At 45.7% G+C, this 27,942-nt stretch overlaps 1 protein-coding gene across 1 annotated transcript; it reads right to left on the bottom strand.

Annotated features, from left to right (window-relative positions):
- Window positions 1–331: 331 nt before the first annotated feature.
- LOC140104762 (cytochrome P450 4B1-like) lies at window positions 332–17,367 on the bottom strand. The gene is made up of 12 exons (XM_072128433.1): window positions 17,125–17,367; window positions 16,027–16,171; window positions 13,675–13,719; window positions 13,420–13,547; window positions 13,131–13,255; window positions 12,250–12,401; window positions 5,280–5,386; window positions 4,352–4,527; window positions 3,377–3,510; window positions 3,186–3,250; window positions 2,946–3,028; window positions 332–1,194 (listed from the first exon to the last, which is right to left on the bottom strand). Exons 1-12 carry the CDS (start codon window positions 17,299–17,301, stop codon window positions 1,029–1,031), a joined length of 1,503 nt encoding a protein of 500 aa, XP_071984534.1. The 5' UTR covers window positions 17,302–17,367; the 3' UTR covers window positions 332–1,028.
- Window positions 17,368–27,942: the final 10,575 nt, after the last annotated feature.

The raw sequence follows: 27,942 nt of genomic DNA, 5'->3' as shown, positions 1-27,942 counted from the left end.
TTTTTTTTTAAATGCGGGGTTTTTCCGAATCTGTCGGGTTTTCGTTCGGCCACACCCCCCCCCCATTTCCGTCGCGTGCATGCCAGCGCCGATGCACCACAATCCGATCGCGTGCGCCAAAATCCCGGGGCAATACAGGGAAAATCGGCGCAAATCGGAAATATTTGGGTAACACGTCGGGAAAACGCAAATCGGGCCCTTAGTAAATGACCCCCATTATCATTCTATGGGATAGCATTTCAATCATTTGCATAGCCACGCTATCCTAAAACAAGGAATAAAACTGTCGTTTTTAGAACTTAATTTTATTGAAATGATGACATGAAAAACGCAGATAATAACAGCAGAAGTTTCAAAGAAGGTACTAAAGAGAAAAGGTCGGTCCCAGGGTTAGGGTGCGCCTTGCAGCCCATTCGGCAAAGATGCCCCCGCCTAATAGCCATGGCTGTGATTGGTCAGAGGGGGGGGGGGCACTCCTAGCCAATCACAGCCAATGCTAATAGGCAGGGACATCAATTTGCAGTCCGTCAGTTAGTTCATACGTCCAGGATGCACCCGAAATTAGAGTTGGGGTCGGTGCGTCTCTTGTTATAAATACTCTGCAATGGTTCAACTGGAAAATCACAGAAGGATAAAATTCCATATTATTTTCTGAGGCCTCTACTTCTCCAGAGCAATCCTTGCTAATAGTTTCAGCAGCCAATATGCATAAAGACCTTATACTGTCAGATGGGTGGTCCTGGGATGGAGAACACAGCTAAGCATCACCTTGTTGTAGAGCGAATAATTAGAATAATAGGTGCTAAAACTTATAAAAATATTTGGGAATGGAAGGAGAAAAAATTCTGTTTGTCTGTGGAGCGACCAGTAGACTAAGTTTATACAGGTCTTGCTGCGGAGCTTGGGATAGATAGACATGTAAACTAGTTGTATCCTTAAATATCAATAAATTAAAATAATAATAATTATTAAATATAATGAATTTACGAAATCAAATCAAGAAATGTATCAGAATAGACATTTTCTCATCACAGTCTCTTCAGTTTAAGGTGAATCCCGTTCATGGAGCGTAAGACTAGAAGTGACTGTTTTATTGGTTCTCTCTCAGGGTCCGGACGGAGCTCAAATCTCTGCAAGGTCAAAGCGACGGCAACTTTCATTTCATTCAGTGCAAAATTCTGTCCTATGCATTTCCTGGGAGAGAGAATAGGAAAATGTAAGGGATTTATACAGGGAATACAATTAATTAAGGCGAAGAATAAATAAGGGTTGGACTGGCCTATCTGAGAACCAAAGGATCCTCCAGTTGGCCCAGGTTGGGACATCAGAGATTTTTTGCAAGAAAGGGTTAAACCACTCTACAGGCGCATCTTCCAAGAGTATAAAAGATTTTTTATTCTTGTTCATAATACAGGTCTGCAAACAACAGATACATACATTGGTTTTACCTGATGAAGGCATTGGCCGTTGGCGTTGTTTGCAGACCTGTATTATGAACAAAAATAAAAATCCTTTATACTCTTGGAAGATGCGCCTGTAGAGTGGTTTAACCCTTTCTTGCAAAAAATCTCTGATCTCCAAACGGGCTAAAGCTGTGGACTACTCCTTTCCCGTAACTCCAAATCCACTGTGAGCTGCACTTCCTACCGCAAAAAAAGATACTACCTATATGCCTATTATCTCAATCATAAAGGTGAGCATTCTACTACTCCTTTACTAAATTGGTTGTACCTACTCCTGCAGTTGAGTCTTTTCGTGCTGGTCTTTTCCTCCTTATACCCTCTAGTCCAAACGCCTACCAGGTTGGGACATGGTAGTGGACCCAAAGGTCCAGTAGAAGATAACCCCATCTGAAGTCAGTTACTAGCTGTCACTAGGACTGGGGTTCCTCGGTCCAGAAGATAAATTATTCTGGGGGCACACCTTCTAATACTACTTAGGAAACAGACCCTTGTAGGCTACAATATGGGTTGTCTTCAGTGTGACCTTTGGGATCTTGCACTGGGTTAGAGCATGGGTAGAATCCTCCGTACTGTGGTCAGTCAGTCTGACATTTGTAACTACGGTCTTAGGCTACATTCACTTATGCTCACCCCCGCCCTTCTCCATAGAGAAACAGGGGGCACGGCGCCGTATGTCTTATCTTTTCACGGGGTATGGAGCGGTACGGTGCCTCACTTGTGCTGAACCGTACCGCTCCCATACAGCGCCCTTTGCCCATTGCCGTCTATGTGGGACGTATATATGCCGTATATACGTCGGCCGTATATACGCCCCCCATACGGCCGTGTGAATGCAGCCTTAGTTATGGGTCAGATCAAATTACAGAGTTTGAAGCAAATTTTCTCTTGTTCAGTTTCCATGGAAAACAGATCTGTGCATCTCCATGGTAACAGACAACAAACAAACTCTGTGTAGTCAGATCCTGGAGTCAACCTCTTCCATCTCCTTTTTATATTAAATCAGCAAATTATAAAAAAGTATGGGGCAGACATTGGGCCACATTTACTTACCTGGTCCTGTCGCGATCCCGCGGTGCGTTGTCCGATGAGGATTCAGGTCCGGCGCCATTCACTAAGGTTGTGCGTCTAATTTCCTGCATGTGTTGCTTCTGCGCTGAGGTCCGCCGGAGTTCACCTTCTTCTTCCCGGTGCATGTGAGTGCTTCATCTTGCGACACATTTCGTTTTTTAAATTCCGCGGTTTGTCCAAATCCATCGGGTTGTCCGACGGCCACACCTCCCGATTTCTGTTGCGTGCAAGCCGGCGCCGATGCGCCTCAATCCGATCGCGTGCGCCAAAAACCTGGGGCAATTCGAAATTCGGAAATATTTGGGAAAACCCGACGGAATCGCGGTCCGACGACCCTTAGTAAATGTGCGCCATTATGTTATGCTGCCTCATTTAGATGATTTTTTAAAGGTGTTTTTTCCTTTTTGGCATTACCTTCCTCCTGCAGAGAAGGGTACGTAGGCATAGGAGTGTCTTTTGTATATATTTTCTGTAGTGAACCTCAGGGGATCAAATACCTGAAAAGACACAGGACATGTAATCCTTACCACATCACGTGTAAAACTTATATGACAATTTTGCAACGTTGGATTAATCAACACATGTTCACAAATTTCCGATTGGCCACTGGGGGACGCGGAAAGTTTGTGACTGCATGGAGTTTCCTAGTGTTACCTCTGGATCTTCCCATACAGTGGGGCACCTGTTTATAGCATATATACAGAGGAGGATATAGGTTCCTGTAGACAAAAGAGACAACAATTGTTCGTATATACCATACACAGTATTGTAGGGTCAGCACACACACAGATATATAAGAGATAGATACAATGTTTCCAATGCTCTTACAAGATTAACTCACTGACCTTCAGGAAGGCTCCGTCCATCAGGGAATGTGATTGGTTCTTTGAGCTGGCGGGACACGGCTGGTACGGGCGGGTAGAGACGTAGACCCTCCTTAATACACATGGTGGTGTACTGCAGCTTATCTAGGTCATCCCTGACACATATAATATAAAACATAACCTTCTCATAGACAAATAACCTCTATGGATAAGCAGGACTATCCTTCACTGGGGCACGACAGGAAGCCGGGCCCAGTCACGGTCCCACCAGTCTTATGTTATATATAGTTGATATTCTGATATTCTGATATTTTATGAGAGAAACACGAACAAGTGAAATTATTTATAGAAGCCGAGCATAACAAGCAGAGCTGCAGTATAATGTACAAAGGGAAGAAAGAATCATAGATGGAGAAAGGGTTAAAGGAAATCTACCATCAAAATCCAACTTGATGAACCAGGGGAACTTACTCAAAGATCCAGGCACCGGGACTGTGGAAATCTTCTTATATCTGTTATCCATGGCCTCCTTCCTTCTAAGATCAACTTTTAAAAGTATGCTAATGAGCCACAAGGGCTACACTACATCTCACCGTACCCCTGCTCCCTCAGCACTTCCTCCCTCTTTGTGCTGTATTCTCATGGCAGCAGCACACAGGGTTTAGGGAGCAGGGTTTAGGGAGAAGAACAGTGTAACAGTTTCTAAATCTACAGGAAGGAGGATCTCTGGCAACTCCCTCCAGAGGTCTTCCTGCTCATTAGCATAATATTTAAAGTTGATTTTAGAAGGAAGGAGGCGATGGATAACACATATAAGAAGATTACCACAGTCACGGTGTCTGGACCTATGAGTAATGTCCCTGGTTTATCATGATGGATTCTGATGGCAGATTTCCTTTAAATGATCCTTTATGAATGTTTTGTTGGCAATTTAATTGTAATATAGGTAACAGAATATAAAGTATAGCACTAATACAATAAACAAGATCCTCTCACCACTCTACTGTAGTCCTCTCCCCCAGGACATCTCTTATCTCCTCCCGGCATTTCTCCTGGTGCTCGGGGTACTTAGCCAGGCAGTATAATATCCAGGAGATGCCACTGGCCGTTGCACTGTGTCCCTCAAACATGAAGGTGTCCATCTCGGCCCGGAGGTCTTCTTCAGGCAGACCCTGACCAAGTGAGACGGCCATTAATAAACACACGACTCACATGGTGGAGAAGGTTAGAGGCAGGGCCGGCGCAAGCACTGGGTATACCCGGGCAAGTGCCAGGGCCCAGGGATCCTAGGGAATATTTTAGGGAACAGGAGACTGTTTTATTCTGGAATCTTTAATGCTGCCACATGAGTTCACTGCAAAGGGGTCCACTGAGGCTCTGTCGCCCAGGGGTCTCCTGAAACCTGAAGCCGACCCCGGTTACTGGAGTCATACTCCCTGGTATAGATGCCAGTGTTGCTGTAGTCCTACATGCCCGGACTATGAGACAGCCAAAATTGTGACCATGTGATCCTATTAATAGGAAAGACTCCATATCTATGTATACCACACTTATCCCAGTAGTGCAGAATCAGACACATATGAGTTCTATTCAACCTATTTCCTAAAGTCCAACCTATACATTATATTGTGTTGATCCAGAAGAAGGCAAAAAACCCTGCAAGGCTGATACCAATTGGCCCAGAACAGGGATACATTTCCTTCCCGACCCCTAATATGGTGGTCAGAATAACTCCCTGGATCAACAGAAACTACTAACAAGGTAACCAACACTATAGAAATAATGCCAGTAGGCCCAATGCAGGAAAAAATCCTTCCAAACTTCATATATGGCAGTGAAAATAATTCCCAGGATCAACACCTAATCCCTAGAACCTAGAATAACTTGTGACTTGGAAGACCCTCAACTAAGCGGTTTTATCTACCTTAGCACAGAGGAGAATATCAAGGAAGTCCAGGTGCCTCTTCTTCTGGATCTTCTTCAGTTCTGTCTCACCCTTGAGGGATTGTTTCCTCTCTTGAATGACTTTATCTACATGTAGAGTAGATGAAAAATAGAGATGATGTCCCAGTTACGTTGGCGATTAGATTAATATCAGCTAATTTATGGGTGCTAGCTAGAGATGAGCGAACACTAAAATGCTCGGGTACTCGTTATTCGAGACGAACTTTTCCCGATGCTCGAGTGCTCGTCTCGAATAACGAACCCCATTGAAGTCAATGGGAGACTCGAGCATTTTTCAAGGGGACCAAGGCTCTGCACAGGGAAGCTTGGCCAAACACCTGGGAACCTCAGAAAAGGATGGAAACACCACGGAAATGGACAGGAAACAGCAGGGGCAGCATGCATGGATGCCTCTGAGGCTGCTTAATCGCACCATTATGCCAAAATTATGGGCAACAGCATGGCCATGACAGAGTGACAGAATGAAGCTAGATAGCATCTAAAACATGCAATAATTGACCCTGACACTATAGGGGACGGCATGCAGAGGCAGCGGCAGCAGGCTAGAGAGTGTCATGGCGACATACCCTAAATGGACTCAGGCTTCAAACCAATGGGTGGCAGAGAGGAACCAAAGGAGGTGAGCAAGAAGTGCTCAAATAATATCGGTACATGATAAAAGTTTGCCAGTATATTTTGTGGATTACACAGCAGGGTGGCGACAAAGTTAACATGGAAGCCATGAAAACAACCCAAAATTCTGCCTGACACAGCTCGTTTGATAAGGGGACCATGTATGGAGGCAGTGAACTAGTAGTAGATTAAAGGTGCTGCAGTTAAAACTATGTTAGTTGGATCTTGGCATGGAGCTGGCGCTCCGCTGCCAGGCGAGCTTTCGCCAATCCAAGCCCCTGTCTCTAGGCTACTCCCCAAACAGCACTTTTGTATAAGATCAAGTGTAGTAGCGTTCTTATAAGTTTAGGATATGCCGGGTGAGGGGAATGTAAACAGATGCGCAAGAAGCGCTGAAATAATATCCCTAAATGGTAAAAGTTTGCCAGTATATTTTGTGGATAACACAGCAGGGTGGCGACAAAGTTAACAACTTTGATGTGGAATCCATGAAAACAACCCAAATTTCTGCCTGACACACCTCGTTTGATAAAGGGACGATGTATGGAGGCAGCTATATGGACGACTTTTGGAGGTAGCAATGGAGACAACGTGTGGAGGCTGCTATGGAGACAATTTAATTTGGATAGTGCCTGTATGTGGCAGTCCCAAACATTTTTCAAACCAGAGGAGCAGGTAGGTGGCCCTCCAGTAAAATGGGATAGATTGAGTGCCTGTATGTGGCAGTCCCAAAAATTCTTCAAACCAGAGGAGCAGGTAGGTGGCCCTCCAGTAAAATGGAATAGATTGAGTGCCTGTATGTGGCAGTCCCAAAAATTGTTCAAACCAGAGGAGCAGGTAGGTGGCCCTCCAGTAAAATGGAATAGATTGAGTGCCTGTATGTGGCAGTCCCAAAAATTGTTCAAACCAGAGGAGCAGGTAGGTGGCCCTGCAGTAAAATGGAATAGATTGAGTGCCTGTATGTGGCAGTCCCAAAAATGTTTCAAACCAGAGGAGCAGGTAGGTGGCCCTCCAGTAAAATGGAATAGATTGAGTGCCTGTATGTGGCCGTCCCAAAAATTGTTCAAACCAGAGGACCGGGTAGGTGGCCCTCCAGTAAAATGGAATAGATTGAGTGCCTGTATGTGGCAGTCCCAAAAATTCTTCAAACCAGAGGAGCAGGTAGGTGGCCCTCCAGTAAAATGGAATAGATTGAGTGCCTGTATGTGGCAGTCCCAAAAATTGTTCAAACCAGAGGACCGGGTAGGTGGCCCTCCAGAAAAATGGAATAGATTGAGTGCCTGTATGTGGCACTCACAAAAATTGTTTCAAACAGAGGACCGGGTAGGTGGCCCTCCAGAAAAATTAAATGCATGAAGTACTATAGCAAGAGCCAGTGGGCCCTGTCAAAAAATAGCCATTTTCCTCTGCTTTACTGTACAAAGAGGAGGAGAAGGAGGAAAATGAGGAGGAGGAGGAGGAGTGGATCAATTATTCAGGTTGAGCTTCCTTCACCTGGTGGAGATTGGAAATTCTGAGAAATCCAGCCTTTATTCATTTTAATAAGCGTCAGCCTGTCAGCGCTGTCAGTCGACAGGCGTGTACGCTTATCGGTGATGATGCCACCAGCTGCACTGAAAACCCGCTCGGACAAGACGCTAGCGGCAGGGCAGGCAAGAACCTCCAAGGCGTACAGCGCCAGTTCGTGCCACATGTCCAGCTTTGAAACCCAGTAGTTGTAGGGAGCTGTGTGATCATTTAGGACGATGGTATGGTCAGCTACGTACTCCCTCACCATCTTTCTGTAAAGATCAGCCCTACTCTGCCGAGACTGGGGACAGGTGACAGTGTCTTGCTGGGGTGACATAAAGCTGGCAAAAGCCTTGTAAAGCGTACCCTTGCCAGTGCTGGACAAGCTGCCTGCTCGCCTACTCTCCCTCGCTACTTGTCCCGCAGAACTACGCACTCTGCCGCTAGCGCTGTCAGAAGGGAAATACTGTTTCAGCTTGTGCACCAGGGCCTGCTGGTATTCATGCATTCTCACACTCCTTTCCTCTGCAGGGATGAGAGTGGAAAGATTTTGCTTGTACCGTGGGTCCAGGAGAGTGAACACCCAGTAATCGGTGCTGGAATAAATTCTTTGAACGCGAGGGTCACGGGATAGGCAGCCTAGCATGAAATCTGCCATATGCGCCAGAGTACCAACGCGTAAGAATTCACTCCCCTCACTGGCCTGACTGTCCATTTCCTCCTCCTCCAACTCCTCCAACTCCTCTTCTTCTGCCCATACACGCTGAACAGTGAAGGACTCAACAATGGTCCCCTCTTGTGTCTCGCCAACATTCTCCTCCTCTTCCTCCTCATCCTCCTCCACCTCCACCTCCTCCGATATGCGCTGAGAAACAGACCTCAGGGTGCTTTGGCTATCAACAAGGGAATATTCTTCCCCCGTCTCTTGTGACGAGCGCAAAGCTTCCGACTTCATGCTGACCAGAGAGTTTTTCAACAGGCCAAGCAGCGGGATGGTGAGGCTGATGATGGCGGCATCGCCACTGACCATCTGTGTTGACTCCTCAAAGTTACTCAGCACCTGACAGATATCAGACATCCACGTCCACTCCTCATTGTAGACTTGAGGAAGCTGACTGACCTGACTACCAGTTCTGGTGGAAGTTGACATCTGGCAGTCTACAATCGCTCTGCGCTGCTGGTAAACTCTGGATAACATGGTCAGTGTTGAATTCCACCTCGTGGGCACGTCGCACAACAGTCGGTGAGCGGGCAGTTGGAGGCGGCGCTGCGCTGCCCTGAGAGTGGCAGCATCTGGGCTGGACTTCCTGAAATGCGCACAGATGCGGCGCACCTTCGTGAGCAAATCAGACAGATTGGGGTATGTCTTGAGGAAACGCTGCACTATCAGATTTAACACATGGGCCAGGCATGGCACATGTGTCAGTCTGCCGAGTTGCAGAGCCGCCACCAGGTTACGGCCGTTGTCACACACAACCATTCCCGGCTTGAGGTTCAGCGGTGCCAGCCACAGATCAGTCTGCGCCGTGATGCCCTGTAATAGCTCTTGGGCGGTGTGCCTTTTGTCGCCTAGGCTCAGCAGTTTGAGCACCGCCTGCTGTCGCTTAGCGACGGCACTGCTGCTGTGCCTAGAGCTACCGACTGATGGCGCCGTGCCCACGGATGGTAGTTCGGAGGAGGAGGTGGAGGAGGGGTGGGAGGAGGAGGAGGCATAGTAGGCCTGAAACACCTGGACCGAGGTAGGCCCCGCAATCCTCGGCGTCGGCAGTATATGAGCAGCCCCAGGGTCAGACTCGGTCCCAGCCTCCACCAAGTTAACCCAATGTGCCGTCAGCGATATATAGTGGCCCTGCCCGGCAGCACTCGTCCACGTGTCCGTGGTCAGGTGGACCTTGTCAGAAACGGCGTTGGTCAGGGCACGGATGATGTTGTCTGACACGTGCTGGTGCAGGGCTGGGACGGCACATCGGGAAAAGTAGTGGCGGCTGGGGACCGAATACCGAGGGGCGGCCGCCGCCATGAGGTTGCGAAAGGCCTCGGTCTCTACTAGCCTATAGGGCAGCATCTCCAGGCTAAGCAATCTGGAGATGTGCACATTAAGGGCTTGGGCGTGCGGGTGGGTTGCACTATATTTGCGTTTCCGCTCCAGCGTCTGGGGTATGGAGAGCTGAACGCTGGTGGATGCTGTGGAGGATCGTGGAGGCGACGATGGGGTTTTTGTGGCAGGGTCCTGGGCAGGGGGCTGACTAGCAGCTGACACAGGGGAAGGAGCAGTGGTGTGCACGGCCAGAGGTGAACGGGCTTGTTGCCACTGAGTGGGGTGCTTAGCATTCATATGCCTGCGCATACTGGTGGTAGTTAAGCTAGTAGTGGTGGAACCCCTGCTGAGCCTGGTTTGGCAAATGTTGCACACCACAGTCCGTCGGTCATCCGGTGTTTCCTTAAAGAACCTCCACACTTCTGAAGATCTAGCCCTCGCCGCAAGAGCCCTCACCACGGGAGCTTCACTAGTTGACAGTGGCGCTGATGCACCAGCTCTGGCCCTGCCTCTCCGTCTGGCCCCACCACTGCCTCTTCCAACCTGTTCAGGTCGAGGACTCTCCTCCGTCTCAGAAGCGCTGTGTTCACCCGGCCTCTCAACCCAGCTTGGGTCTGTCACCTCATCATCCTCCGATCCCTCAGTCTGCTCCCCCCTCGGACTTCCTGCCCTGACAACAACTTCCCCACTGTCTGACAACCGTGTCTCCTCATCGTCGGACACCTCTTTACACACTTCCACTACGTCAAGAAGGTCATCATCACCCACAGACTGTGACTGGTGGAAAACCTGGGCATCGGAAAATTGCTCAGCAGCAACCGGACAAGTGGTTTGTGACTGTGGGAAGGGTCCAGAAAACAGTTCCTCAGAGTATGCCGGTTCAAATGGCAAATTTTCCTGGGAGGGGGCAGACTGGGGGGGAGGAGGCTGAGGTGCAGGAGCTGGAGGAGTGGGGATTTCGGTGACATGGGTGGACTGCGTGGAAGACTGACTGGTGGTGGACAAATTGCTCGAAGCATTGTCAGCAATCCACGACATCACCTGTTCGCACTGTTCTGGCCTCAACAGTGCTCTACCACGAGTCCCAGTAACTTCAGACATGAACCTAGGGAGTGTAGCTCTGCGGCGGTCCCCTGCTCCCTCATCAGCAGGTGGTGTCTCACCCCGCCCAGGACCACGGCCTCTGACCCCTGCAGTAGTTGGACGCCCACGTCCCCGCCCTCGTCCTCTACCCCTAGCCCTGGGGTTAAACATTTTTAAAATGAGAGTTATAACTTTTTTTTTTTTTTTACTTTTTTTTGTTTTTTTTTGTGTTTTTTTGTGTTTTTTGTTTTTTTTTGTGTTTTTTGTTTTTTTTTGAGTTTTTAGAACCAAACAATCCTATCCTATTGCTATGGCTATTTTCTAGCCAAGTATCAAAGGAAGCACACTACTATGCCAGATGAGATGACACTGAGTTAGTGCCTAATAGAAATCCAACCCCTACTGAATTTTCCCACTTCAGCCTTTGCTATGGATATGTGCGCCACTAAGCGCAGAACACAGCGGTCGCAAGTCTCACTACAAATTGCTCAGAATTGGCAAGTACATGCACTGCAGAAACTACAGCCACCAGCAGATCAACCAGAAATCAAATATATAGAACGCTACTGTAGGCTTCAAGAAGCTATTTGTATTCTCCTATGGCTATTTTCTAGCCAAGTATCAAAGGAAGCACACTACTATGCCAGATGAGATGACACTGAGTTAGTGCCTAATAGAAATCCAACCCCTACTGAATTTTCCCACTTCAGCCTTTGCTATGGATATGTGCGCCACTAAGCGCAGAACACAGCGGTCGCAAGTCTCACTACAAATTGCTCAGAATTGGCAAGTACATGCACTGCAGAAACTAAAGCCACCAGCAGATCAACCAGAAATCAAATATATAGAGCGCTACTGTAGGCTTCAAGAAGCTGTTTGTATTCTCCTATGGCTATTTTCTAGCCAAGTATCAAAGGAAGCACACTACTATGCCAGATGAGATGACACTGAGTTATTGCCTAATAGAAATCCAACCCCTACTGAATTTTCCCACTTCGGTCTTTGCTATGGATATGTGTGCCACTAAGAGCTAAACACAACGGTAGCAAGTCCCCCTGCTAATTCCTCACAAAATGGTAAAAGATGCAAATTAAAATAAAAAAAGTAGAACGTTATTGTAGCCCTAAGAAGGGCTGTTGGGTTCTTTGAGAATCACTCCTGCCTAACAGTAAGCTAATAGAACACCCTAACGCTTTCCCTGACCAGCAGCAGCTCTCTCCCTAGCGGCATCCAGAGACAGAATGATCCGAGCAGCGCGGCCAGCGGCTAGTCTATCCCAGGGTCACCTGATCTGGCCAGCCAACCACTGCTATCGACGTGTAAGGGTACCACGTCATGCTGGGTGGAGTGCAGAGTCTCCTGGCTTGTGATTGGCTCTGTTTCTGGCCGCCAAAAAGCAAAACGGCGGGAGCTGCCATTTTCTCGAGCGGGCGAAGTATTCGTCCGAGCAACGAGCAGTTTCGAGTACCCTAATGCTCGACCGAGCATCAAGCTCGGACGAGCATGTTCGCTCATCTCTAGTGCTAGCCAATCATTTAATATCCCTCTGACTTTTTTGGGGCAAAGCAGATTTGGGTAATTGGATTTCAACCTTTTGTTCTTGGGAGGATAAACCTACACTAGATGTGTCTGAGAATCTAAAGTTGGCGAATTTTGCTTAAATGTAGATCCTAGAGATTAGACTCACCCGTGTGCTCATGTACAATCTTCAAGGCTCTACGGAATCGGAAACCATGGGGACTCAGGTGAAAAATCAGATCATTATGATATGGGATGAAGTAGAACCTGTAGTCCACTAGATGTAACAGCTCGTAGACAGCTTTGATGTAGGCGCTTTCACTGTTGGGACAGATCAAAAAGTGATGGAATGTCATCCTTTGGATTCCTTTTGTTAAAGATGGGCTCATTTTCTGGTACCCCTTTAAATCACTAGAATGGGTGTAGTCTGTCCACATTCTGGAAGAGACTCAATAGCAACCGCCAAATAATGGACTGATGAAGATACAGAAGCTGATCCAAGTCCCATAGTCTAGTCCCATTGATATCACATGAAGGAGCAGGATACATGTATACAAACCCATCTGTATTTGTGGCCCCTGTTCTAGGGATCATGGGACCACCAGCACAAATTTAACAGCTATTCTGCATAGAAGTGTTTAATACTTTGTCTAGGTTTAGAAAATCACAGCGCCGAACCCGACCTAGAGCACAAATAAGAGAAAAATCCCCAGCCGACTACAGCAACAATACAAATGGGTAACACATGACCCATGAGGCTCCCCAAGTCTTCAAGTAAAAGATTAAATTCTTTATTAGGAGCAGTTAAAATCCATAAGGCATAAATAGTTGAATACCGACGTGATTCAAGCTCGTTAGTCACAAAAATTGTGGTTGTGTGTGGTACTGCAGCTGAACATTAATGCACTTGGAAGAAATCAACTTTCTTCTTCTCTACTTCCTATATTAATTTACATTACTGAATGTTTACTTGTGTTCCGAAAATATGTGACTTTTTTTTACAGTTTATTAATTTTTATTTTTTGGTTAAATTGTTTTTTTTTAACACACCTGTCCAGCTGGCAGCTGCTCTGACAGCTGTAGCCGCATTTCATGATGGTGTCCAGGGTCATGAGGCTGACATGATGGAAAATCTCCACTGAGCGCTTGTCTGGGATAAGACGTTCCCATTTGTCCTAAAACAATGATAGTCCGTGAGAAAGACCCAGCAAAATATTTCCAAATACAGTTCTTTATTTTTTGGATAATGGGGTGCTACACACCTGTAATTGCTAGAGACAAGATGTGGCCTATTTCTACTGAAAATTCTCCATTATATTATTGTATTATGTAGAATTACCAGCATGATGGTGACACAGTCGGACATCAGTCTGACATACGGCGTCAGGACATCATAACGGAATCCCGGGGTCAGCATCCGGCGGTGACGAAACCACTTTTCTCCGGATAACACCAGGAGCCCCTTCCCTATGTGTCACAAATGGTAAAGATGTCATTTTTGGAGAAGAGGTGGTACATAAACATAAAACGTGTTTTGAATTTAGCCATTGTCTATATACACAGCGATTATAGGTATTCGTGCGGAGTTACATACCGATCCATGGAGTAATAAAGTAATGAGAAAAAGCATCCTTTGGGTCTGTAGAAAAAGAAGAAGATATTCAAACTTTCAGAGGAAAGCAGAATGGAACACTCAGGGCGGAACTGATACATTGTATCAACATACTGAGGGGGAGGAGCATGACACAGGAAGTTAGATATCCTCGTATCATGCACGCCCCCTTATGCTTGGCCAATGTGAGTATTTTAGTAGAAGACGCTATCCCGATATTTTCTTTGAGTAGGTGAAGGAATAATTGGACTATCATTTTGATGGTCTATCAATGACTGATCTTTAGGACCCCCACTGATCAACACAATGAAGTAGTTCTCAACAGTGCTCATCGGTTTACGGCCCTGATACTCCCCAAGGACGGCACAATTGGCGAAATATGTCGGGGTGGAAGGAGTTCTGTCTTTCAGTGTTGATTTTTAATCTAGCTTTTCGAGGTAAATGGGTGATATAAAAATCTTACTAAGTAAGTGCAGTAGAACTGCAGTGACGGTGCTGGCGCACGCGATCATGTACATTACTCAGAATAAATGATCATTTCTAATGAGAATGGAGAAAAAGCACTTCAGAATCGTGTATAATATTTAATAGACAAGTGAAAACATCAGTAATTAGGAAGAATATAAGTGTCTGGTGGTTCTCATGTTCAATCACTTTCCCCATATAACCCCCAATGAAAATCCCATTTTTACTCCTTCTCATACCTCAAGAAAACCTACCACCACGGATCTACCTATTAAGGTGGATCCGGTGGCAGGTTCATCTAATCTATAGTAGTATAGCCCTTGTTATGGCTAATCCTTTAGTCCCCCATATATTTTATCATTTTTAATTGCCTTAAAATGCAAATACAGGCGGTCCCCTACTTAAGGACACCCGACTTATAGACAACCCCTAGTTACAAATAAGAGGAAAAAGGAGTAGATCGGCACTCACTGGGTCCGTTTAAAATTCTTCAGTAATTTTATTGATCCGAGATGAGGACAATACACATAACGGCAGGTACAAAGATAAGGTGCTGTACACAGGTTACATCTAACGCGTAAGATGTAACCTGTGTACAGCACCTTATCTTTGTACCTGCCGTTATGTGTATTGTCCTCATCTCGGATCAATAAAATTACTGAAGAATTTTAAACGGACCCAGTGAGTGCCGATCTACTCCTTTTTCCTCTTATTTCCTGCTACAAGAGTGGAGACCCTCTTTGGATTGAGCACCTGGTGGTGAGCGAGCCTAAATTTTCTTCTGCTTTTCGTTGTAAACCCTAGTTACAGACAGACCTCTCTGACAGATGTGACCTCTGGTGAAGTCTCTGAATGTTTTGATTTAGTCCCAAACTGCAATGATCAGGTCTCTAATCATGGTGTCTGTAATGAAGCTTTAATGATAATCCTTGTTCCCATTACAGAAAAAAAAATTGAAAATCCAATTGTCATTGGGATAAAAAATGTTTTTTTTTTTTGATGGAGCTACAATTATAAAATATACAGTTCCGACTTACATACAAATTCAACTTAAGTGCAAACCCAAGGAACCTATCTTGTATGTAACACGGGGACTGCCTGTATACTAAAGAGGCTACTGGGAAGTGGAGTAGCTAGACCTGAGGCTACACGGCGCGGCTACTCCACGCCCCAGTAGCCTCTTGCTATCCACCTACCAATCCATCTTCAGCGTGCAGATATGAGGAGCTGCGCGCACTCATCCACAAGGTCTTGGCTAGGATGCAGATCCCGGCTTTGCGGCCTGAATTGGTAAGTGGATTGCAAGAGGCTGTTGTGGCGTGGAGCTCCGGCTACCCCACGCCCCGGTAGCCTCTTTAGTAAATTTGCATATTAGGGCAATTAAAAATTATATATAAGAGAAGGGGGACTAAAGGATTAGCCCTAACAAGGACTATCCTACTATAGATTAGGTGAAGCTGCCACCGGATCCACCTTAATAGGTAGATCCGTGGTGGTAGGTTTCCTTTCACTTTTCTCCTCTCCAATCAGTACTCTGTGGATATTGAACTTAACCCATCACTTCACCTGTGTAATTTTTAATCACTAACTGTGTATATTCTCACTTATGAATTATGTTAATAAAAAGTATGAATAAAGGTTATATTTGATACTTGACCAAATGGTTCTATCGGTTGTCACTACACAACGATCAGTTTGTGATATAAGTTTTTGGACGCTGCCAAACCAAGTGCTCTAGAACATACAAAATTTTTTATTTAGCCTGATTTTCCTCAGTTTCCATATACACAGCATGTAGTCCATATAAGTGACCGATCAGCACACTCCATAGATATCCAGCAAGTCATCATCATCATTCAGGGCTCTCACCTTGTCTGGACAGGACGGCCTTGGCATATTCAGGGTGACATACTGCAAGTCCTGCAAAGAAATTCCCCAGCCATATTGGATAGGAGTATGGATATTGCTCAGCATGGCGAACCATGATGTCTAAATCACTTCTTTCTTCCAGGAACTGTGGTAGGAATAAAGAGACAAGCAGTGAGTCCTGACTCCATAGAAGGTTATGCTACTATATAATAGGCTTTCTGTGTGTCTCACTATGGGGTATTACCCATGGCCAGGGCTGGATTAAAGGAGGGGCTCATGGGGCTTAAGCCCCGGGGCCCCCACCACTTTCACTTTTTAGGGGCCCCCACCAGTTGGCAGGCACCATACTACAGGGGGCTGGCAGGCTACATATTACAGGGCGCTAGCAGGCTACATACTTCAGGGAGCTAGCAGGCTACATACTACAGGGGGCTGGCAGGCTGTATACTTCCAAAAACATTGTTGGAAGGGCCCCCATCAGTTTGCGCCCAGGAGCCCCCACCACCCTTAATCCAGCCCTGCCCATGACTAAGATATGATGTAGTGTTGTGTCTATATAACATGGCCTGGATACAGGGGTGAATCTAAACTCTCCCCTGAATGAGCCAAGCTATAGAACAGTGCCCTCTCTGCCCCATCTAATAGAAATGTATCAGGTTATATTATAAGTATGTGGGTTCTCCACACAATGTATCATACCCATACTGATAGGTGTGAAGAGACTGCATTTTTTTAAACAGGAGGTTCTGCTTTGCAACATATAACTGTACCCATGGCCAGCATCAGGGAGCGGCAAACTGGGCATTTGCCCAGGGCCCCCTGTCCCAAAGGGGCCCCCTGAATGTGAGCTTTTGTGGGCAGAGGATGTATTGTCTCCTTTAGCCCCAGATGCCCGTTTGCAGAGCCCTTACGCCAAACCTAGACAGTTGAATACATTTGATAAATTGTTAGAATATCAGATGTTAGAATTATTACGCTTTACAGTAACATTACCATTAAATAGTTTATTGTATAGATACAAACAAAATGCAAATTTGAAGACAACTCTAACTTTGCATTTCTAACCACGCTGAACGCCGTCCCTAACACATCTCTTACCTCATGGGCATTGCCATACAGCCAGTGACGCTTAGGACCTTCAAAGGGCCTCAGGGCTTTATCCAGTTCCCTCCATGTCAGGTAGAGATTATAAACTTTTACCATAACATAGATAAGGCCAAGCAGGAGCACCCAGGACCACAGATCAGAGACACCCAGTCCAAATACAGGTGACATGATGGAATCCAGCCTGAGCGCCGCTACTTGGGACTGGATGACAGGAGAGAGATCCTGCTCTGATCAGACAAGTTCACAGGGCACAAAGAGGAGGAGGATGATGGGGGAATAATCAGGGGAGGGAAGGACCTAATGTTTGCATAGTAAACGATGGAAGGAGATGTAACTTAATAAATAATAAAATAACTTATCACACAGTACTACTAGGATATCATCATAAGACTCAACTGCTGGGATCTCTGCCAAATGTATCAGTAAGAGGATCTGTAACAGCAATGAATTTCGCCTGCGTGACGCTTCTTTGGTCTGTACAAGAAATATTTATGGATAATGTTCGGGACCTTCCTAGAGTTTCGGTATCATTTACCGATATGATAGATAGATAGATGAGACATCTCCTACATTGGACAACCCAGTCTCTGTTGTTCCTGATTCTCTTTTGGGCTGCCTCTCTTTTTAGGTTTGATGTCTGGTGACCTTCAGATCTGGAGGAAGAGACATGTCTTGGTCTTTTTTGGAGAGGTTCTTCCATCTCTAACTCTGTGCTGATGATGTTTCTCCACCTTTTGAGGAGTGTGTCTTTGTTTCTCCTCCTTGTAGCAGGGACCAGTTCTCCAATTTTCATCATGGCGATAAGAATGTCCCTCTGAAGATCTTCATCAGTGGAGTTTTCAGAGTGAGACTCCAGAATGTTCTCCATATTCCTTTTTTGGTTAAGGATCTCATGTCTCTTGGTCTTTCTTGTTTTCTCCAGAGTCTGTCTTTTAGATGCCATTTTTGAGCAATTATCAAGACTATGGCCCCTCGCAGACGAATGATTGTATACAGTTACTTAGTTCCGAAGGGCTGTTTTTTTTTGGAAGGTCATTCCAGTGAGTGAAATAATAATGTTCCTTTGGCCCCTTGTACAAGGCTGTGTGCTCACCCAGTCTTTACCTTGGTGTAGCATGTGACCAGGTGCGGGAGGACCCTACCCTCTCCATAGGAAGCCATAGGACATGTCCTTAAAAACTAACATTTGAATGACCACCAGCCGCCCGGTCTACTATGGAGGAGCACTCGCCCCCTCTCCCGTCTGCACCCGGCCATATGCTACAGGCCCTTCGGCACTAAATAACTGGCACCAATAACAACTTTGGGGAAAAAGGCTTCAGCAGCCTGTATTTATTAAAAAACAAATATCAAATATATGAATAACATTCACAATATTTTACCCATATGGTAAACAATATACTCATAACCAGAGGGAGGCACGTTAGAAGGCATACCTGGCCATGTGCAAACTCTTGGCACACGGACATTCGGAAACAAACGCACAGCCTTGGAGACCTAAATCCATCCTAGGGCACTGCCCGCAGGGATCAAACATTGACTGGATAACCCCTCAGTCTTAAAGTGCAAAACCAACTCTGAATAAACCAGTTAATTATAATGTCATACATGCCTCTGAGCCCTCTCCCTCATCCAATATATCATATTGTATGGAAAAAAATTGGGGTGGGTGACTTCTGCAAATCTCTACCACCTCCTAAGCTGCTCTTTCCCACCTCTACTTCCCTGGTTTATAATTTCACCAAACTTTTCCCTTTGGTGTACAAGCCTTAACCCATAATTTCCCAGAAAATCTACCATTAAAATATAAACCAGGGATAAACCAAGGACACTTACTTATAGATCCAGGCACCGTGACTGTGGTAATGTTCTTATATTTGTTATCCACGACCTTCTTTTTTCTCTGGGAATGTGACTGAAGCAGATTCGCTGGCTGTTATAATGAGCAGTACATGTCTCAACCAAGACCCTGCTTTCTCCCTCCTTTGTCTGTGTGGAGACCTGCTCTGCTCAGTGTAACAGCCTGTATAGTTACAGCATGCAGGGGCTCTGGTAACAGCCCCAGAGCCCTTTAGACTCATTAGCCTAATTATAAAAGTTGACTATTGAAGGAATAACACATATAAGTGTCACTGGTTTAGCCATGCAGGATTTTGATGGCAGATTTGCTCTTAGGATTTCACTACCGGCGTCCTGGATAAACAGGATCAGACATGGCTGATGGCAGTAACACTGTTGGTATTGCTTTAAGGGTTTGTCTCTAGACAACAACCTTTCTTCTAAAAATAAAAGACGTTACAGCAGTCAGCTGATGTTGCCTGGGGACATGTCTTTATAAAACTGTTGTAACCTTAATTCCTGACTCCCAGAGATGTGGCCAATTCCACATCCAATTTCCACATCCACTTACTATGTTGGTCACCTACCAGCAGAGGGCATTAGACTGGCATGTACAGTGCATCTGTCAGGGGCGGAAGTCCCGGGATGTACGAATATTACAGCCCTTACAAGTCTGGAATCACTTCCTACATCTGGTACTAGCATCAGCCTCTTGGGGAATGGGGGATGTGTCCCTTCCGCTGCTTTCATCCGTGGTTTCAGGACCGTTGGAGGACTACAGCCTACGACATATCACCCACTGCCTGGGAATTGGACAGATCTGAAAATCTGGGACTGCCCCACTCAATCTGGGATGTTTGTGAAGTATGTTTGTGACTTCTCCAATAAGTTCTTGTGAACTTGTGGCTAAAAAGAGTGTTGTGACCCATTATACATCTTTCATACCGATACTCAATGATAATCTTATAAGTGAAGCTCCTTGCACAATATAGTGGTGGCACCAAAGAACTGCAATTTGGCTCCTATTCACCTATATACTCCTCTTATCAATCCTAAATATTTGGGAGGTACACTGTAATTATAATTCACTATATATCCCACCCAAGTCAATAGAAATGAGCAGTTACTTAAGGCACACAGATGGATAGGAAAGTGCAGCCTTGCTATGTCTCCCCCGTTCTGTGCACGCAGCTGCTGCTGTGCAGTTATATATTCACCCCAATGCATGTAATAGTTAAATACACTCAAAACTCTAAAATCAATTATGAAATAATTAGGCTTTTTTCTTCTTGTCTATCTTCTTCATATTGAGGTGTATCACATTTATGGAACGTAGGACTAATATGGATCGTTTTATCGGTTCTCTCTCAGGGTCCGTACGGAGCTCAAACTTCTGCAGGGTCAATGCGATGGCAATTTTCAAATCATTCATTGCAAAATTCTGTCCGATACAATTCTTGGGAGTGAGAATACAAAGAGGTAAGGGTCAGCTACATGTAATACAAGGCATAGTAAATCATATACACGTTCCTGCTATGTGGGTGCACTCCATATGGGACTCCATGGGGGCACAGCACTGAAGCTGCTAGACTAATTCTAATTCTTGGAGTTACCTTGTTCCTGCAGAGAAGGGTAAGTAGACATGAGAGTGTCTTTTGGATACTGGAGAGAACCTCAAGGGATCAAACACCTAAAAACAAACAGCTAAAGTTACCACGTCATATATTATATTACTATGACAAGTATATAAGACCCTTTAGGGTTTTAGGGTACATCCACATCAGACATACATGCTGCTGATCTTTCATTGCAGAAAATCAGTTGAAGGGGTTGTCGACTATAATTGATATAGTTTGTGTAATGAAAATTATACAATTTCCCATTATACTTTCTGTATCGATAGGTGGTAGATAGATGGACAGTTATGAGCTAGATACACAGAAACATAGAGACAATCTCAAAAATTAGGTGACTGACCATCAGAGAAGGTCTTTAAGTTGGCGAGCCACTCCTGGTACAGGCGGGTAGAGGCGCATGCTCTCCTTAATACACATGGTGGTGTACGGCAGCTTATTCAGGTCCTCCCTGGTACACACAATAACATTCAGGCATGGAGATAACTTCAAGGAAGGACGGGTGAGCAAATTAGGCACATTTATGATATCCGTCACCCATAATATCCAATTGTTTCAATTTAATTTATATTTTTGGGTTCTATAGAACATCTTGGACTTTTACACTATGATTGTATGTTACTCACTAAAGTATGGATGAATATACAGGCGGTCCCCTACTTAAGGACACCCGACTTACAGACGACTCATAGTTACAGACGGACCCCTCTGCCCACTGTGACCTCTGGTGAAGCTCTCTGGATGTTATTATAGTCCCAGACTGCAATGTCCAGCTGTAAGGTGTCTGTAATGAAGCTTTATTGATAATCCTTGGTCCAATTACATCAAAAAATTTTTTTACTCCAATTGTCACTTTGGCAAAAAAAAAAATTTGTCTGGAGCTACAATGATAAAATATACAATTCCGACTTACATACAAATTCAACTTAAGAACAAACCTACAGAACCTATCTTGTATGTAACCCGGGGACTGCCTGTATATCATATAGGAAGTCTAAGGAGGGGTAACTGAGCTCCTGTGGTTATTAACATACCATTAGGGTCTTCTTCACAGATTGGGCAGCACTTTTTTTTGCTTGCCCCCACGGCTGAGATATCAGTCCTGGTATCTGACCATTATAATGTAGACCATTATAGTATTCCAACATTTTATACAGTCCAATCACTATACAATTTTAGAACAGTGTTTGCATATTTCCTTGAAACCTCTAAGAAATTGACTGTATATTTGCAAACAACATCCTGACCCCACGATCGTCTATGCTTCTATAAGCAGGGGGCTACTGCCAGTGAAAGGGGCAAAAGTCCCTGCCACTATAACCTCTGGACGGTGGAGGTACCAGAAGTTTATATACTTATACTATTAGCTATTGGATGCTTTGTGATAGGAGCTATAGCTTTATACATACTCCATTCACATCCAGAGCTGCATTTAGAACAATAGATCTTTAGCAACTTATTTTAGAACAGTAAGTATCCAAGTTATTCTATTTCTGAAGATTATCCATGAATACAAGATGTTTGTGCCAACATTAGAATAATTGGACTAATAGGTGTAATCCGTTTGGATCTGACTGCAGGGGGATCGGGCCTGACATGCTGGGGCTATCCTGCGTGTACATTTACTTTTATAATAAATTTATTCTCTGTGGAATTGGACAAATAAAGTCGCACCTCGCCACCTCCACTTCTGCCACTAGTGGCCTCTGTAATCCAACAAGTCGTTCACTATTTAACACAAACAGCTCCATACGTCCAGCAGTGGCTCTAACTGGTACTGCAGCTTATATCAATAAAAGTGAATGAGACTGAGCTGCAATACTGGACACAGCCACTATTCCAAGTATGGGGCTGTGCTGCGGTATATGGGGACACCATTCTCTAGTCGGTCAGCTGATCGATAGTAGGGGTTTAGTAAACTTGGGTTATGCGACATCTGTATAATGTATATAATCATCAATCATCTTTCTATTTATAGGCGCTAATATAGTAAAAGATGATGATATACTCAAAATATTAATAATGATAATTCCTTTATTTATATAGCGCACACAGATTATGCAGCGCTGCACAGAACTTGCCAAATCGGTCCCTGTCCTCAATGGGGCTCACAATCTAATCATCCTACCAGTATGTTTTGGAGTGTGGGAGGAAACCAGAGGACCCGGAGGAAACCCATGCAAACAAAATATTTGAGTAAATGGAAGATTTGAATTAAATGTGCCGTGTCACTTGTCATAAGGATGAGTGCACACTTGGCCGTCCTAAGAATCGTGTTTTGCACCTACCTGGCTTTGTTGAAAATGGTAAGATTGTGAACTTGCAGTACTTAAAGGGGGTTTCCCCTGAAACAAGTTAGGTCCTATTGCTGATCGCTGGGTGTGTCAGTGATGGGATCCACACAGAACAAGAGAACAGGTGGTCTGATGGGGTCCAATGTATCCCAATCAGACCCCTTGTCGCTCCTTGAGATGAGCGGAGCAGCAGGACCCGAATGTCCCGGCTGCCCCGTTTCCTCTCCATCTCCGTCATATCCATAGAGATGTATGGGGAAGCCCGGCCATGTGTGAGCGTCTGCTCCACTCATCTCGGGGAGCGACAAGGGGTCCGACTGGGGTACAAAGGACTGTGGGGATCTCATCACTGAGACCTGGGAAAACCCCTTAACGCTCTGCACCGTAGCTCTACGGCGCAGAGGTATAAGGAGTGTATGAAGAGGGCTCACGGGCTGAGTCCTCTTCATACAAAGGTAGGGGTTTTTTGCATATTGCTGAAAACCTCCACCGCTAATAACAGCGGTCAGTGCTTGCACCGATCGCGGCTATTAACCCTGTACATAAACATAGAGAAAGATGACAGCACTCACCGGTTCCAAAAGCAGGAAAAGCGTCCTTTATTGGTGGGGAAGCATGCAGGGGGGTAAACAGACAGGTTCCGGCCGGACTTTCGACGGATTTACAACGTTTTCGGGATTTGCGCCGCTGTGACAGGTATTGAACTGGGGATTGTGTTGCACGCGAACAGATTGTGGCACAGCTGCGGCGGCTTCCATGGGGGGGGGGGGGGCGTCGGACGATCCAAGTGATTCGGACTGAGCGCGGGATTTAAGATTCAAATTGTGTCGCAAGACAATGCACTTACATGCACCGGGAAGAAGAAGGTGAACTCCGGCGGACCTGAGCGGGGAAGCGACACATGCAGGATATCGGGCGCACGATCTTAGTGAATAGCGGCACATTGCATGATAGTCAGGCACTCTGTACTTCGTGAACTCCTCTGGACGGGTAAGTAAATGTGCCCCAATGGGTCTGTATAGCGTAGGTGAGATCTTGTAAGTGTCTCCAGAGCTGAAATCTCCAGACATGCTCTGCTGGCTGATGTAATCTTTCTGCATCTCAGCAGGATGATCTGTTGTCTATCATAACTTCTCCTGTGCACATTACAGGTAAGATTGTGATGAACCCAACAAGACCCCCAGGAGATGATGTTCTGGGATCACTCAGCAGAACTGCTGCTGACGGATCGTTCACTGTGTCTGGGGTCGACCATGCGGAAACAGATGTTTATCCATACGGAAGAGTATGGCTGACAGCATAGCCTTATCCTGGACTGCACCTGGTGACGTCCTGGACTATGGAAGTCATACAATATTTTATGCAGCGCTAGGGAAAACGTAAAAAAAATAAGCGGTACCGCTGTTGCCTTGCAGTAACGGGGTCGTGGATTCTGACAATGGACAACATCTGCTTGTGGTTTGTATGTCCTCCCCAGCTTTTCCTGGCCTCTGCATAACTAGGGAGATGTATTATTGCAGAATCTAAGAAAGGGAGGTGACTAATTACCCAGAAATCTTTTTTTAAAGGGAGTCTATCAACAGTTATGACTGTAGAACAAAACCAGTGTTGGGTATTGTCCCTGGAAATATGTCTAATCATAACTTTCCGTGTGTTAGTAACAGCAGGATTGTGAAAAATGGATTTATATTCCAGGATTGTAGCTGGACACAGGATAGGTTATAACTTGCTGATCAATGGGGATCTCAGTGATGAGACCCCCCACAGATCTTGAGAATTGGGGGTCCAATGGGGTCCGAGGTACCTCAGTTGGAACGCTCGTCGCTCCCAGAGATGAGCGGAGCAGACGGCTGCACATATCCATTCTGCGCTGGTCATCTCTATGGAGCTGGCAGAGATTGGAGAGCACCACGATGAATGGAGCAGAGCAGACAAAAGTGGCCGTCTGCTATGCTCATCTCTGGGAGTGACTAGCGGTCCAACAGAGGTACCTCGGACCCCATTGGACCGCTCGTTCTCGGGATCTGTGGGGTGTCTCATCACTGAGACCCCACCGATCAGCAACTTGTTTCCTGAGAAAACCCCTTTATGGAGGACTTAAGCTGTTCCTTTTCTCCTGCTTTGCCGTGGTCCATCAGTCGGACCCCCAGCAACAAGACATTCAGACCATATCCTGTGGATAAGAGATTAATATTGAAGCCCCTTTCATTGTCTATCCAGGACACCCCCTTTAAATGTGCCCCATAATGATGTACCATGATTATCCATCATACACATTTCTTGCACAGGGGCCCTCTACTCTTCTATCCCCCGCAGCCATAGCTTATCTAATGCACCAGCTACTACAGAGACTGCTAACAAATAATTTCACTGGAATTTCACATTTAACTCTTTCTCAGTTTTCTACAAAGTAGCGCCAAAGTGACGGAAAAGAACAGTAATTACTGAACACACCACTAGATGGCAGTAGAATGCAAGACATTTACAATGTAACCAACAGACAACACAAACCATTGAATAAGTATCTAATAATTTACAGTATATATTGTACAGTGTTTAGCCAATGTTCTTCTTCTATGAGAGGATGCTGAGATTACCCCTGGAGGCAGGATGAGGCCTCTCGTTGCTTATTAGCAATCCTTCTATCCCATACACAATATACACATCACATCTGAAAAACATAAATTCCGTGGATCGCTTACTGCAGCGATGCCAAGACGAGAGGGGCCCCTATCCTAAACACTGGCTGCAATCTTTCCATAGAACTGATAGTGATCACGGCTCAGCTGTCATTTGGCTCATGTTCAGGGATTGATGATTTCCATATCCGGCTCTGTCATATCGAACCCATTGACCCGACTGCATGAGGCGATAGTGCAGTACCCCACCATATTAAGAGGGGTACGGCTATTAGATTTATTATCAGACTTTGAGAACTACTACAATTTATTCATACTTTGTATATAAACACTCAGTCCCTGATTGATGATTTTTAGGATCTTGTTTTGGGCTGGACTGGGGGGACCAAAGACTCTCTAGACACAAATACAAGTCTGTTTTTAATTAATTTGTAATCCTAGACAATGTATGTCATAGGTGTGAACTCTACAACACAACATAACAAGCTGAGCACTGGGGGCCCGACTGCTGGGACCCCAATAATCACTAGAAAGGGTCCCTCTGCTATATAAAGATTGGTGGTGCAGTTCTAACTGATGGGTGGAGCAGCAGGCCGATCATGCTCAATAGTAGGGTGACATGCTCAACCTACCTTTCCACCCACATAGCTCTCAACCATCATGGATTCCAGGACAATCTCCCAACCAGCCAGGACAGCAGTGTAAAATCAGGACTGTCCTGACGTCCCGGGTGGCTGAGAGATTGTCCCGGACTGCCCCGTCTCACCCTGGTCCCATACACTACATATACATATAAGGCATATGCTGCCTCCATACACATCTGCTTCTCTTTGGCAGACAAGTGTGGGGTTAGCTCCTCCCCTAGTCTGGCCCCACCCCCTTCTCTGAGTCAACTTAGACCTGGAAGAAGAAGCAGAACTGTAGGTTGGAGGACAGGGGGTCACAATATGAGGGGGTGGAGGGCAGGAGGCCACTATTTGAGGGGGATGGAGGAAAGAGAGCCTCAATATGGAGGGGAGGAGGTAAGGAGTACAGAAAGCTATGGCAATATGGGGGGCTACACACAAGGATAAATTAAAATTAAGATGGGGTATTATATGGGTCAGTATGCGGGGGTTGACAACAAGAAGGGGGCATTATACTATGTGGGGAGCCATTAAGGTTGATATGCCAGGAGGGTGGGGCAATAGACAGGACAATGTGTGTGGTACACAGCACAAAAATTTTTTTCGTGGCGCACTATGCACGCTGCCACTTTTGTCCCTCTTTCTGTCAGGCAAAAGTTGGAAGTATGCATCCATTAGTGATACCAGGACCCCCATTCTCTGGATCTCTGGAGGTCCCTTCCCCGTGGTCAGTGGTGGTCCCAATAGTCAGTCCCTTACTCAGCTTGTTATCCCCTAACCTGTAAATAGGAGATAACTTGCAAATTGGTAAAATGTTTGTAAACATGTAAACAATAAAACTAAAAAACATAATTTTAATGCCCGTCTGGCTTGATTGTATGGAGCTCTTCTCGCAGGACAGGCGTCATGTGGGTGTCTTCCTCGCCTTCGGGCATGTATATCCTCTGCCCTTACTGTGACATCTAGGATAAAACAGAAGAACAGCAAACCGAGAAACCACCTGAAAATAAAAAATTCTGTACACCTGAGGGCAGGGTGGGAGGGAGACTTCACACCTTGTTGATCCTGAAGGTAGAAGGAAAGAGGCCCCCTCCCACGTGTCCTCAAACTTTTATAGCCGTAGAGCGGCCCACTTCCCCTAGCTGAGCCCACCCTTAGGCAGCCACCCAGAAAGGAGGGGGCCAATCGCCAGATACTGCCTTTTTCAAACTGGCGAACCACTGAAATCCCCCACAGTCCCCGGCCCCTTCTCTAGGCGATTTGGGGCCATAGATTATGAGTAAGGACCAGTTGACACCTGAGATGGGGCTTTCTGTTATGGGTATGAAATATGGCAGGTGAGAAGATGCTTAAAGGGGTTGTCTAGTCATAACAAGTTATCCTTAATCCACAGGATAGGGGTAAACTTTCTTATCATGGGGTTTAGTCAGTTGTACCCTAAATGAATGGAGCGGCAGGTTGGACATGTGCGTTGCTGCTCCATTCACTCTCTATGGCACTGATGGCAGTAGACGTACGGCGCTCAGCTATGTCCATCAGTGTCATAGAGATGCAGAGAGCATGTGCAACCTGACAATGCATTCATTTGGGGGTACAACTAACCCCTGTTTTTGTGATCCATGGGACCCCCACCATTGGGATCCCCAGCAATCATGACTAGTGGATAAGTTGTTGTGATGGGACAACCCTTGTAATTGAGAGAAACCTCCCCTTTTCAACATGTCACTCTATGGGAGACATTGGGGCTCATTTACTAAGGGTCCCCTTTTCCAGGTTT

This window comes from Engystomops pustulosus, chromosome 10 (genome assembly GCF_040894005.1).
Source record: "Engystomops pustulosus chromosome 10, aEngPut4.maternal, whole genome shotgun sequence".
In the NCBI taxonomy this organism is placed as follows: Eukaryota; Metazoa; Chordata; class Amphibia; order Anura; family Leptodactylidae; genus Engystomops; species Engystomops pustulosus.
The sequence above is the reverse complement of the archived record's forward strand: the minus strand, read 5'-3'. Positions and strand labels throughout refer to the sequence as shown.